This window comes from Eleutherodactylus coqui, chromosome 9, assembly GCF_035609145.1.
Source record: "Eleutherodactylus coqui strain aEleCoq1 chromosome 9, aEleCoq1.hap1, whole genome shotgun sequence".
Lineage (NCBI taxonomy): Eukaryota > Metazoa > Chordata > Amphibia > Anura > Eleutherodactylidae > Eleutherodactylus > Eleutherodactylus coqui.
The window spans coordinates 168,327,668-168,342,066 of NC_089845.1; the positions used below are offsets into that span (position 1 = coordinate 168,327,668).

A 14,399-nucleotide genomic window follows, 5' to 3' on the forward strand; every position below is an offset into this window, starting at 1 on the left:
TCTCTCTCTGTCTCTCTCTCTCTCTCTCTCTCTATCTATCTATATAGATCACCACAGTTCCTTCCATCTTAATAAGCGGCAGTTGTCTCAGGTCATTGTGACATGCCACAAGATCAAAGCTAGAATGATTCAATCATACATAAAGGAATTGCAGTTGGAGGTACATGTTAAGGCCAATTCACACCAGCAGATGACCGCTCAAACGACAGTGTGAGTGACAGCTTTGACCGATCATTTTGCATAAACTATTAAGTACCAATTAGGTATGCAAATGAAGCCGTCACTGAAAGCAGTTAATAGACTGAGGGCTCTTATCTGCGCTCAGATCCTTTGTTCTCAGATGGGAAACAATGCTATCAGCACTCCCCGTGGAGAACTGCTGATAAGGCTGAATGATGATTTTTAGGTTGAGTTGAATTTGATGATCAGCCAGCAGTGCCCGAGAAGTGGACGATGGGCGCACATTTACACGCACCATTTATCACTAAAACGTTTGCCGATTAGCGAGTTTTTAGCGATCATCGGCTGGTGTAAATGGGCCTTTAGAGGGGATATTCAGTAATAATAATCTTCTGGCTTTCCCTTTAAATGGGTACTCCAGTTATTCAAAAGGGACGGAATTGCAATATAATGTTATAACTTGTTTTACAGAGCTGCAGAGATCTTACTTTCCCAGCGGACCCCCCACCCCAGCAGTGGTATCCAGTCCTTTTTCTTCCAGTCTGTTCCTGGTCAGCCATGCTCATTGCCTTCACACTCAGTAAGTTTGTGCGGTTGTCAAACTGCAATCATCAGTAACTGGCAATGGGGCTTTATGGGAGATGTCGTTTTTGCACACTGAAGCTGGCTGGAAAGCAGCGGTGGTGCAGGTCGACATACAAAATACTGCAGTTCAGTTTGAGGATTTAGATGGGCATTTGGAATAATGGCAGTAAGTGGAAGCGTTGCTGAAATTCGAAAGGCAAGTCTCCGGAGCACCCCTTTAAGAACTTTACAGATCATCCAGGCCAACAACCACACATAATGTTACTGACCGTGTGGCGTTCTCCAATCCTCTGGAAAAGACGGCATATTCATCGGAGGAATGCTGAAGAGCGTAATACCAGGCAGCGGCCCCCTGGACCAGCGGATTCATCTCCTCTCCACCTAGAGAATTCTGAAGGGCCTGGTAAAAAGCCATCTTGCTCTCACCTCTTCCTTCTGCTTCTTCAAATCTCTGATGGAAGCAAAGACATTTTTGAAATATTTTCCAACAGGGTCTAGATTATTAATCAAAGTTCAAACATCCAACCGCTGCGGCTCAGGAGCACAAAACTCTCAGAATAGACCTCTACCATACGGGTTCAAAACCCAAGCAGGTTCGGGTCCATAATTTACATAACTTACATAAGGGCAGTATTATAGTAGTTATATTCTTGTACATAGGGGGCAGTATTATAGTAGTTATATTCTTGTACATAGGAGCAGTATTATAGTAGTTATATTCTAGTACATAGGGGCAGTATTATAGTAGTTATATTCTTGTACATAGGGGCAGTATTATAGTAGTTATATTCTTGTACATAGGGGGCAGTATTATAGTAGTTATATTCTCGTACATAGAGGGCAGTATTATAGTAGTTATATTCCTGTACATAGGGGGCAGTATTATAGTAGTTATATTCTTGTACATAGGGGGCAGTATTATAGTAGTTATATTCTTGTACATAGAAGGCAGTATTATAGTAGTTATATTCTTGTACATAGGAGCAGTATTATAGTAGTTATATTCTAGTACATAGGGAGCAGTATTATAGTAGTTATATTCTTGTACATAGGGGCAGTATTATAGTAGTTATATTCTTGTACATAGGGGCAGTATTATAGTAGTTATATTCTTGTACATAGGGGGCAGTATTATAGTAGTTATATTCTCGTACATAGAGGGCAGTATTATAGTAGTTATATTCCTGTACATAGGGGGCAGTATTATAGTAGTTATATTCTTGTACATAGGGGGCAGTATTATAGTAGTTATATTCTTGTACATAGGAGGCAGTATTATAGTAGTTATATTCTTGTACATAGGGAGCAGTATTATAGTAGTTATATTCTTGTACATAGAGGGCAGTATTATAGTAGTTATATTCTGGTACATAGGGGCAGTATTATGGTAATTATATCCTTGTACATGGGGGGCAGTATTATACTAGTTTTATTCTTGTACATCGGAGCAGTATTATAGTAGTTATATTCTTGTACATAGGGGGCAGTATTATAGTAGTTATATTCTTGTCCATAGAGAGCAGTATTATAGTAGTTATATTCTTGTACATAGGAGGCAGTATTATAGTAGTTATATTCTTGTACATAGGGGGCAGTATTATAGTAGTTATATTCTTGTACATAGGGGGCAGTATTATAGTAGTTATATTCTTGTACATAGGAGGCAGTAATATAGTAATTATATTCTTGTACATAGGGGGCAGTATTATAGTAGTTATATTCTTGTACATAGGGGACAGTATTATAGTAGTTATATTCTTGTACATAGGAGGCAGTATTATAGTAGTTATATTCTTGTACATAGGGGGCAGTATTATAGTAGTTATATTCTTGTACATAGGAGTAGTATTATAGTAGTTATATTCTTGTACATAGGGGACAGTATTATAGTAGTTATATTTTTGTACATAGGGGCAGTATTATAGTAGTTATATTCATGTACATAGGGAGCAGTATTATAGTAGTTATATTCTTGTACATAGGGAGCAGTATTATAGTAGTTATATTCTTGTACATAGGGGCAGTATTATAGTAGTTATATTCTTGTACATAGGGGGCAGTATTATAGTAGTTATATTCTTGTACATAGGGGACAGTATTATACTAGTTATATTCTTGTACATAGGGGACAGTATTATAGTCGTTATATTCTTGTACATAGGGAGCAGTATAATAGTACTTATATTCTTGTGCAAAGGAGCAGTATTATAGCAGTTATATTCCTGTACATAGGGGGCAGTATTATAGTACTTATATTCTTGTACATAGGGACAGTGTTATACTAGTTATATTTTTGTACATAGGGAGCAGTATTATAGTCGTTATATTCTTGTACATAGGGAGCAGTATAATAGTACTTATATTCTTGTGCAAAGGAGCAGTATTATAGCAGTTATATTCCTGTACATAGGGGGCAGTATTATAGTACTTATATTCTTGTACAGAGGGGGCAGTATTATAGTAGTTATATTCTTGTACATAGGGGGCAGTATTATAGAAGTTATATTCTTGTACATAGGGAGCAGTATTATAGTCGTTATATTCTTGTACATAGGGAGCAGTATAATAGTACTTATATTCTTGTGCAAAGGAGCAGTATTATAGCAGTTATATTCCTGTACACAGGGGGCAGTATTATAGTACTTATATTCTTGTACATAGGTAGCAGTATTAGAGTAGCCATATTCTTGTACATAGGGGGACAGTATTATAGTAGTTATATTCTTGTACATAGGGGGCAGTATTATAGTAGTTATATTCTTGTACATAGGAGGCAGCATTATAGTAGTTATATTCTTGCACATGGGGAGCAGTATTATAGTATTTATATTTTTGTATATAGGAGCAGTATTATAGTAGTTATATTCTTGTACATAGGAGGCAGTATTATAGTAGTTATATTCTTGTACATAGGGGGCAGTATTATAGTAGTTATATTCTTGTACATAGGGGGCAGTATTATAGTAGTTATATTCTTGTACATAGGAGGCAGTAATATAGTAATTATATTCTTGTACATAGGGGGCAGTATTATAGTAGTTATATTCTTGTACATAGGGGGCAGTATTATAGTAGTTATATTCTTGTACATAGGAGGCAGTATTATAGTAGTTATATTCTTGTACATAGGGGGCAGTATTATAGTAGTTATATTCTTGTACATAGGAGTAGTATTATAGTAGTTATATTCTTGTACATAGGGGACAGTATTATAGTAGTTATATTTTTGTACATAGGGGCAGTATTATAGTAGTTATATTCATGTACATAGGGAGCAGTATTATAGTAGTTATATTCTTGTACATAGGGAGCAGTATTATAGTAGTTATATTCTTGTACATAGGGGCAGTATTATAGTAGTTATATTCTTGTACATAGGGGGCAGTATTATAGTAGTTATATTCTTGTACATAGGGGACAGTATTATACTAGTTATATTCTTGTACATAGGGGACAGTATTATAGTCGTTATATTCTTGTACATAGGGAGCAGTATAATAGTACTTATATTCTTGTGCAAAGGAGCAGTATTATAGCAGTTATATTCCTGTACATAGGGGGCAGTATTATAGTACTTATATTCTTGTACATAGGGACAGTGTTATACTAGTTATATTTTTGTACATAGGGAGCAGTATTATAGTCGTTATATTCTTGTACATAGGGAGCAGTATAATAGTACTTATATTCTTGTGCAAAGGAGCAGTATTATAGCAGTTATATTCCTGTACATAGGGGGCAGTATTATAGTACTTATATTCTTGTACAGAGGGGGCAGTATTATAGTAGTTATATTCTTGTACATAGGGGGCAGTATTATAGAAGTTATATTCTTGTACATAGGGAGCAGTATTATAGTCGTTATATTCTTGTACATAGGGAGCAGTATAATAGTACTTATATTCTTGTGCAAAGGAGCAGTATTATAGCAGTTATATTCCTGTACACAGGGGGCAGTATTATAGTACTTATATTCTTGTACATAGGTAGCAGTATTAGAGTAGCCATATTCTTGTACATAGGGGGACAGTATTATAGTAGTTATATTCTTGTACATAGGGGGCAGTATTATAGTAGCTATATTCTTGTACATAGGAGGCAGCATTATAGTAGTTATATTCTTGCACATGGGGAGCAGTATTATAGTATTTATATTTTTGTATATAGGAGCAGTATTATAGTAGTTATATTCTTGTACATAGGAGGGCAGTATTATAGTAGTTATATTCTTGTACATAGGAGGCAGCATTATAGTAGTTATATTCTTGTACATAGGAGGGCAGTATTATAGTAGTTATATTCTTGTACATAGGAGGCAGTATTATAGTAGTTATATTCTTGTACATAGGAGGCAGTATTATAGTAGTTATATTCTTGTACATAGGAGGCAGTATTATAGTAGTTATATTCTGGTGCATAGGGGACAGTATTATAATAGTTATATTCTGGTACATAGGGGGCAGTATTATAGTAGTTATATTCTTGTACATAGGGGGGCAGTATTATGGTTCTTATATTCTTGTACATAGGGGGCAGTATTATAGTAGTTATATTCTTGTACATAGGGGGCAGTATTATAGTAGTTATTTTCTTGTATATAGGAGCAGTATTATACTAGTTATATTCTTGCACATAGTGGGCAGTATTATAGCAGTTATATTTCTGTACATAAGGGGCAGTATTATAGTAGTTATATTCTTGTACATAGGGGGCAGTATTATAGTAGTTATATTCTTGCACATAGGGGGCAGTATTATATTATTTATATTCTTGTACATAGCAGCAGTATTATAGTAGTTATATTCTTGTATATAGGAGCAGTATTGTAGTAGTTATATTCTTGCACATAGGGAGCAGTGTTACAGTAGTTATATTCTTGTACATAGGGGGCAGTATTATAGTAGTTCTATTCTTGTACATTGGAGGCAGTATTATAGTAGTTATATTCTTGTACAGAGGCGGTAGTATTATATTAGTTATATTCTTGTACATAGAGGGCAGTATTATAGTAGTTATATTCTTGTACATAGGGGGCAGTATTATAGTAGTTATATTCTTGTACATAGGGGGCAATATTATAGTAGTTATATTCTTGTACATAGGGGACAGTATTATAGTGGTTATATTCTTGTACATAGGGGGCAGTATTATAGTAGTTATATTTTTTTACATAGGGGGCAGTATTATAGTAGTTATATTCTTGTACATAGTGGCAGTATTATAGTAGTTATATTCTTGTACATAGGGGGGGCAGTATTATAGTAGTTATATTCTTGTACATAGGGGGCAGTATTAAAGTAGTTATATTCTTGTACATAGGGGCAGTATTATAGTAGTTATATTCTTGTACATAGGGGCAGTATTATAGTAGTTATATTCTTGTACATAGGGGGGGGGCAGTATTATAGTAGTTATTCTCTTGTATATAGGGGGCAGTATTGTGAACAAACATTTCATACAAAGACCTGTCCTTCTGACTCCAACAGAAAAGCAGTATTATGATGATCTTTCACGCTCTTCTGCAGATCTCTTCCCATCTAAACACAGTGATGTGCTGATCTCTATATCATGGTACATGTGCAGTTTGCCTAAGAATGTGTCTGTAACAAGACTTAGTTGCCAGTACAATAATCAGCATTACTTGCATTATCAGCAGAGAACACATGCAGCTCTGAGGTTTGGAGCGTCTATTTTCATCTAATCCACTATTTATATAAATGATATTTGCAGGAAATGGTCAGGAACAGGAAGTGAACGAGGCCAGAAGGGAAATGGCAACATTTGTTGACAATTTAAAAACTGAAAATACTGGAGCTTCATAAATGAGTCTTTTTAAGTAAAAATTAATATTCTAATTAGAGGCAATTTCCAGTTTTAATAAAGCTTAATTGGGTTGCCCCACAAAAAGAAAGGATTATCTATCCACAAGAGAGGAATTAATGATCTGGGGGTCCAACAGCTCGGGTTGGGGAATAACTGTCTTTTGGTTATGGGATTTCTTTTGATGGGATGTCCCCTTTAATCATTACATAATATAAGTGAAAAGTTCTACAACTTTCCAATATACTTTGTAGTTCAGTGCCTCACTTTTTCAAGAGGTTTGCTTGCTGTCAGTGAATGTAAACCTTGTTTACAGTCAGAGGCAGCAGATCTTGTAAACAGCTGGTCCTGGTATTCGTCAAAAAGTGCATACAACTTTTATCAAGTCTAAGGAATCTTTCGGAGCATAAGTATACTCTTCGCCGTGTTCAGCCCTTCTATGGAGGAATGCATAGGAGAAAGTAGTAACTGAGTAGGAATTAAAGGGGACATTCAGTTGTAAACTACTGATGGTTAATCCTGCTGAAATACCATCAATAACAGATCAGTGGGTGTCTGCCCACCTGAGACACCTGCCCATCAGCTGTTTGCTGGGTCGGTGTGTTCCTACAATGAGCTAATTTCTGCAGTACGCTGACAGCTCCATTACCACTGCAGTAGCCAGGATTGGTATTGCACGCTAGGTTCCCATTTACTTCAATGCAAGCTTGGACTGCAATACCAAGCTTGGCCACTACAGTGGAAATAGAGCCATTTGCTTCCTGCAGACATCAGCTCAGTGCGCATGCACAGAGGTCCAGTGAACAGCTGATTGGGGGTCACTAGTATCGGATTACTTTGAAGTACTATTGATGACCTATCCTTCTGATTGGTCATCAATAGTTTAAAACTGGACAACCCCTTTGGGCTACCTGTCCATGGGCGATAATCTGCGGGCGATACATCGCCTGCGGATCACGCTCTGCAAAGCTTTCCATAGTGTTGCTATGGAAAGCGCAGCGGCGGCGTCCATTAACAGAGAATCATTGCGATTCTTCGCTCGCGGGATTTAAATCAGGGTATGCTGCAATTGCCGCGATTCTTTGCGGTGAGCCTATCACATAAGCTCACCTCAGAGACCTGTCAGGGCTCCCCCCCTCCTTCCCCGCAGTGGAATATCGCTAGTGGGTTCCTACAACTAGTGGGTTTCAATGGGGGCATGGCAGGTATTGTACGACTGCTGGTACCCCCAGGAATCACCATAACAGTGCTTGAACATGGCTATCTCCAGGAGTCCCATTGATATAAATGAAGCGTTGGATGAAGGGGACATGGGATCCTTGTTCTGGTGGTTGGTGGGGTTCCCAGTGGTCAGACCCCCTCTGATCAGGTAGTTATCCCCTAACTTATGGAGTGTTGGACCTGATCGACTCTTATCAGAACTCCTCAGAGTGATGCATGAACTCAATAGAAAGTTTGTGGGTTGGCACACTCCTCGCCGATCAAAGCTGAAAGGGCACAGCGCTCCACTTACCCCTTCATTATAGCGATCAGCACCATGACATGTCATAAGTTTTGTGCAAGTCAACTTGTTAGATACAACGATTTCAGTAACGCTGTGACACTGAGAAATGTTTCTAAGATTCCACTTAAAGGGGTTGTCCCGCGGCAGCAAGTGGGTCTATACACTTCTGTATGGCCATATTAATGCACTTTGTAATGTACATCGTGCATTAATTATGAGCCATACAGAAGTTAATCACTTACCTGCTCCGTTGCTAGCGTCCTCGTCTCCATGGTGCCGTCTAATTTGAGCATCTAATCGCCCGATTAGACGCGCTTGCGCAGTCCGGTCTTCTCCCTTCTGAATGGGGCCGCTCGTGCCGGAGAGCTGCTCCTCGTAGCTCCGCCCCGTCACGTGTGCCGATTCCAGCCAATCAGGAGGCTGGAATCGGCAATGGAACGCACAGAGCCCACGGTGCACCATGGGAGAAGACCTGTGGTCCACCGTGGGTGAAGATCCCGGCGGCCATCTTAGCAAGGTAAGTAAGAAGTCGCTGCAGCGCGGGGATTCGGGTAAGTACTATCCGTTTTGGTTTTTTTTACCCCTGCATCGGATTTGTCTCGCGCCGAACGGGGGGCTATTGAAAAAAAAAAAAAAAAACGTTTCGGCGCGGGACAACCCCTTTAAGGTAGTAAAGCCATTAATTCACGTAACCACAAAGAACCAGAAATGGGCAGTGAAACTTTCTGCTAAAGGTCCATTTACACACACAAACGATCGCTCAAAATTCATCAGAAACTGACAGTTTTGAGCGATCATTTTGCATTAGTTATTAATGGGCTAATCAGCCCATTAGTAGCTAAGTAGCTTCATTTGCATGTATTTAGAGAACAGCAGATGGTCTGTTCTCTAAATACATAGTTATTGTTCTCCAGCAGGACAAGTAGCTGAAAGAATCTTATCAGCGCTGCCTGTTGAGAACTCAGCATGTGGTCCCTCTTATCAGGTATGACGGATTTTATGCTGGGCTGAACTCAGCGATGGACGAAAAATGCCCGGTAAGTGTACGATGGGCGCACATTTACACGCAACGATTATCGCTCAAAAGATGGCTGCTGAGCGATCATTGTTGTGTGTAAATGTACCTTTAGCATCTGCTGCTTGTGATCATTATAGGAAAAGCTAAATGTGTTATCAGATCACATAGTCTTCCTTCTGACGAGGACGCGTCTTTCATCTGCTCATGGCCTGACATTAGGACCAAAGAAAAGCTGTTTTTAGCTACACAAGTAAATGAGCACCCGCTAACACAGCATCATTTTGGGTCCAAATGGTTATGTGGAAACGTTTTGTACCACCAACGACACCATGGAAATTTCTCAATTCCTTCAAACTCTGAGGCGCACTTGTACATCACAGAGGTTTGGGGCAGGTATGAAGCCGTCTCGGGAACGAAGCCTGCTGCATACCGGGCAGGTAACAGCTTTATGAAACGGCTGACACCCGCTGCAAGTGCCCGTGATCAGAGCTCACTCCAATAACAGCCGTTTAATGGCTGACCATAATGTAAGAGAGGATCAATGCGAATGCATGGGTGAATATCTGTGTGCAAGTGTGAATATGTAAGTTTACGTGCGAACATTTGGGCAAAAATTTAGATGCATTTGGCGAAACCCAACCCCTGAATGTTCGGGAATGTTCCCGAGGGGAACAGAGCAGAAGGAATTCCAGCAGAGAAGCAGCAGTGTGAGAAAGGCAGCGATGAGAAGACCATAAGCACCGCCGGCCGAGGAAGTGGCGGAGGACGTGCCCCGATTTTGGAGAATGACCAGGGAAGCTGCCAGCCCTGATGACCAGGGGCCGAACAGCAGAGCCTGCTTGCAGCTGCTAAAGAACTGCTACATAGATGTTGCACACAAGCAAAATGGACTTGGAGGACTGAAAGGACTAAATGGTTGAGGAAGTAAGGGTGGCTGGGACCTTAAGATGCAGTGATCATGCTATCCTTGAATTTTAGATAAAAAGGGGAGAGAGACCTGAGAAACCTCTGACCTCAAGGTTGGATTTCAGAAAGGCAGATTTCAATGAACTCAGAAAAAGGCGAGGAAGAACCCAATGGCTGGATGTTCTTAAGGACAGAAATGCCCAAGAAGGTTGGGAAATATTGCGAAAAGAGATTCTCAAAGCACAATCATTAACAATCCCTAAAAGAAGGAAGAATGGGAGGCATTTAAAGAGACCCGGATGGATGAACACAGAACTTATATACATGCTTAAAAGGAAGAAAAATATGTTTATCAAATGGAAAGAGGGGAAATATCTAAAGAATAATATAATGCCATCTGCAGAAACTGTAGGGCAAGGGTCAGAAAAGCTAAAGCTGATAATGAATTGAGGCTTGCAACAGTGGCCAAAAGCAATAAAAAAGGATTTTGGGGGACAAAAGCAAAAGATGTTATTGGATGCTTACAAGATGAAAATGGGGAATTGGTGAAGAATGATGTAGAGAAGGCCAAACTTTTAAATTCCTATGTTGTATCTGTTTTCTCTCAGAAAGTAGATGTAACATCAGCTGATCTTCCCTGTGCTATTGGGGGAATAAAAGAATGCAGACTATCTGTAAGCAGAGAGATGGTGAGGAAACACTTAGCTAACTTAAATGAATTCAAGTCTCAAGGTCCATATGAATTACATCCTAGGATACTAAAGGAAGCAGTGGAGGTAATTGCTGAACCAGTCGCCATAATTTTTGAAAATTCCTGAAAAATTGCTGAACCAGTCGCCATAATTTTTGAAAATTCCTGGAAAACAGGAGAAGTTCCAGAAGATTGGAAAAGGGCAAATGTCAAAAAAGGGAAGAAGGTGGATACAGAAAACTACAGGCCTGTGAGCCTGACTTCTATACCAGGAAAGATCTTTGACTAAATTATTAAACAGCATATATGCAAGTACTTGATGAAAATGGAGTAATAAACCAGAGCCAGCATGGGTTTGCAACAAACAAGTCATGCCAGTAAAATCTAATTTCCTTCTATGACAGAATCACTGACAGGGTTAATCAGGGAAATGCAATGGATATAGTTTTTCTTGACATTAGTAAAGCATTTGATAAAGTGTCTCATATCATACTTATTGAAAAAATGACCAAATATGGGATTGACAAGGCAACTGTTAGGTGGATTCACAACTGGCTGAGTGATCATACTCAAAGAGTGGTCATAAATGGCTGCACATCCAAGTGGAAGAATGTAACAAGTGGGGTACCACAAAGCTCTGTCCTGGGCCCAGTGTTGGTCAACATTTTCATAAATGTTCTGAAGGAGATAATTGATGGGAAACTGATCAAATTTGCTGATGACACAAATCTAGGAGGGATAGCTAACACTAGGGAAGAGAGGGAGAGTATTCAAAAAAATCTAGAAAAGCTTGCACAGTGGGCGGCGACTAACAGAATGGTATTTAACAAGGAGAAATGCAAAGTCCTACATCTGGGCAAGAAAAATGAAAAAAGCACATACAGAGTGGAGGAATTGAGCTAAGCAGCAGCCCATGTGAAAAAGACGTGCGTATACTAATAGATGAAAGACTGAACATGAGTCAACAAAGTGATGCAGCAGCCAAAAAGGCAAACACATTTCTGGGATGTATTAAGAGAAGCATAGAGTGGAGGAATTGAGCTAAGCAGCAGCCCATGTGAAAAAGACATGGGTATACTAATAGATCAAAGACTGAACATGAGTCAACAAAGTGATGCAGCAGCCAAAAAGGCAAACACATTTCTGGGATGTATTAAGAGAAGCATAGAGTCTAGATCATGTGAGGTCATTATCCCCCTCTACTCTTCCTTTGTCAGACCTCATATGGAATACTGCGTCCAGTTCTGGGCACCCCACTTTAAAAAAGACATAGACAAACTGGAGCAAGTTCAGAGAAGAGTTACCAGGATGGTGAGCAGTCTGCAAATCATGTCCTATGAGGAACGGTTAAAGGATCTGGGAATGTTTAGCTTGCAAAAAAGAAGGCTGAGAGGAAACTTAATAGCTGTCTACAAATATCTGAAGGGCTGTCACAGTGCAGAGGGATCAGCCCTATTCTCATCTGCACAAGGAAAGACTAGAACCAATGGGATGAAACTGAAAGGGAGGAGACACAGATTAGATATTAGACAGTGAGGGGGATCAATAAGTGGAACAGGTTACCACGGGAGGTGGGGAGTTCTCCTTCAATGGAAGTGTTCAAACAAAGGCTGGACAAATATCTGTCTGGGATGATTTAGTGAATCCTGCACTGAGCAGGGGGTTGGACCCGATGACCCTGGAGGACCTTCCAACTCTACCATTCTAGGATTCTATGAAAGGGCAGCTGGACTCATGGCGCTGTGGCAAGGAGTATCAACTGTGGTTAAGGCAAAGTAAGCGAAGCCCCCATGTACCGTGTGCACGCCAATAGATACTATATGTGGAAGGTTTGCAGGCCTGCGATAGGGAAGTGAAAAATCGGAAATGAATTTAGACATAAACTTGAAATTTGCATAGTTAATAGTATGTGGAGGACAGAGTGGGGAAATAATTGTGAAATGCTTATGATGCATATAATGTCGTGGCAAGCCACCTGACCTGTTGAAAAAGGAAATGTAATGTAATAAGTAGACCTTGAGCTAAATTGTGGCTTCTAAGCTGTCTGATGTTTCAGTTGAGGAGACATGGCTCCCACAGGGTGGGGGGAGGTCTGGATTACGTGAAACAGAGTCGATAACGGCCAATGACCAGTATGTGCGTATATGTGACTTACTGCTAGAGATTGAATATGAAGTACCTAATGCCAAAAGAGTGAATATTATTGTTATGACAGTTGTCATGTGATATTTTGTGACACTTAAGTATCTGCATCCTCTGAAGTAGTGAAACAAGCTAACAAAACGGTCATTAAGTAAAGCTCATCTCAATCTGCCACTACCATGCCATAACACCACCAGCAGCACGTAAGTCATCCGTTGAGGGGAGGTCCCCCCTTCAAATTCCCACTGACCTTCCAGAGATGCAATCACAGATTACCAATGATTTCCATGGCAGTGCTGGGTCTAGTGAAGGCTAATGTTAAAACTACAATATACTGCAATTCAGAAGTACTGCAGTATACTGTAGAAGCAATATCACAATTACAAGTTCAAGTAACCTATAAAGACTGAAAAAATATGTTAAATTAAGGTCCCCCATTCTCGACCCGGGCGATCAGCTGTTTGAAGAGGTGTCTTCTCAGGCGTGTGACATCACGTTCATTAGTCACATGGCCTGAGAGAAGCTCAGTTTCATCCAATTGAATGGGATTAAGCCTCTAGATCATGCACAGGCACTATGAAATGTTCGGCGCTGTGCCTAGTATACAGTGAAGTGGCCCCTTTAATTGTGTGTCACTATTACCAAACATTACTTATCACAACCTCATCAGAAGAGACCGTGGAAACCAGAAAGGGGGATGGGTATGTCTGTATGTTAAATCATACTTAATGCCGAGGATACAGGAAGATATAGGAGCAGGAGATGAACACGTGGAATCTCTGTGGGTAGAGATACAGGGAGAAAAAAATAACAAAATCCTGATAGGAGTCTTCTATAGGCCACCAAAAGCAACAGAAGAAACTGAAACCTTACTATTAAGGCAGATAGAAGAGGTGTCAAACTGCAACAAAGTAATTATCATGGGGGACTTTAATTATCCGGATATAATATGGGAAAACGAAACCTGCAAATCTCATAGGGGTGATGAGTTCTTGAGATCAATTAAAGATAACTACCTTATCCAACTTGTATGGGAGCCAACCAGAGGGAGGGCCATTCTGGACTTAGTACTAACTAACAAACCAGACCGAATCATGGGGGTGCAGGTTGAGGGGCACTTGGGGAACAGTCACCACAATATAATCAACTTCTAGCTGTCATTCAATAAGAAGCCTTATCAGGGAGCGACAAATAAACTAAACTTTCGTAAAACAAAATTTGATCAGCTTAGAACTACTATTGGTAACATTAATTGGGACAACATCCTCAAAAATATCAGTAGAGGACAAATGGGAGGAGTTTAAAAGGATCCTAATCACCTCATGTGAGCAGTTCATTCCATTTAAAAATAAAAGAACTTCAAGTAAAAGGAAACCAATGTGGCTCGACAAGACGGTAAGGGGGGCAATAAACAAAAAGAAAGCGTTCAAACTACTAAAGCAAGAAGGCAGCGAAGAAGCGCTAAAATCGTACAGGGAAAAAATAAAATATCCAAAGCTAAGATCAAAATTGCTAAGGAGGAGGCGGAAAGACTGATCGCCAAAGAGAGCAAA

General features: G+C 39.8%; 1 protein-coding gene across 1 annotated transcript in view; it reads right to left on the reverse strand.

Annotated features, from left to right (window-relative positions):
- The window catches only part of TG (thyroglobulin), a 218,158-nt gene that overhangs the window by 17,534 nt on the left and 186,225 nt on the right, over positions 1-14,399 (reverse strand). Inside the window, exon 46 of the mRNA XM_066578917.1 lies at positions 1,035-1,216. Coding sequence (XP_066435014.1) covers positions 1,035-1,216 — 182 coding nt within the window. The remainder of the gene's footprint in view (positions 1-1,034; positions 1,217-14,399) is intronic.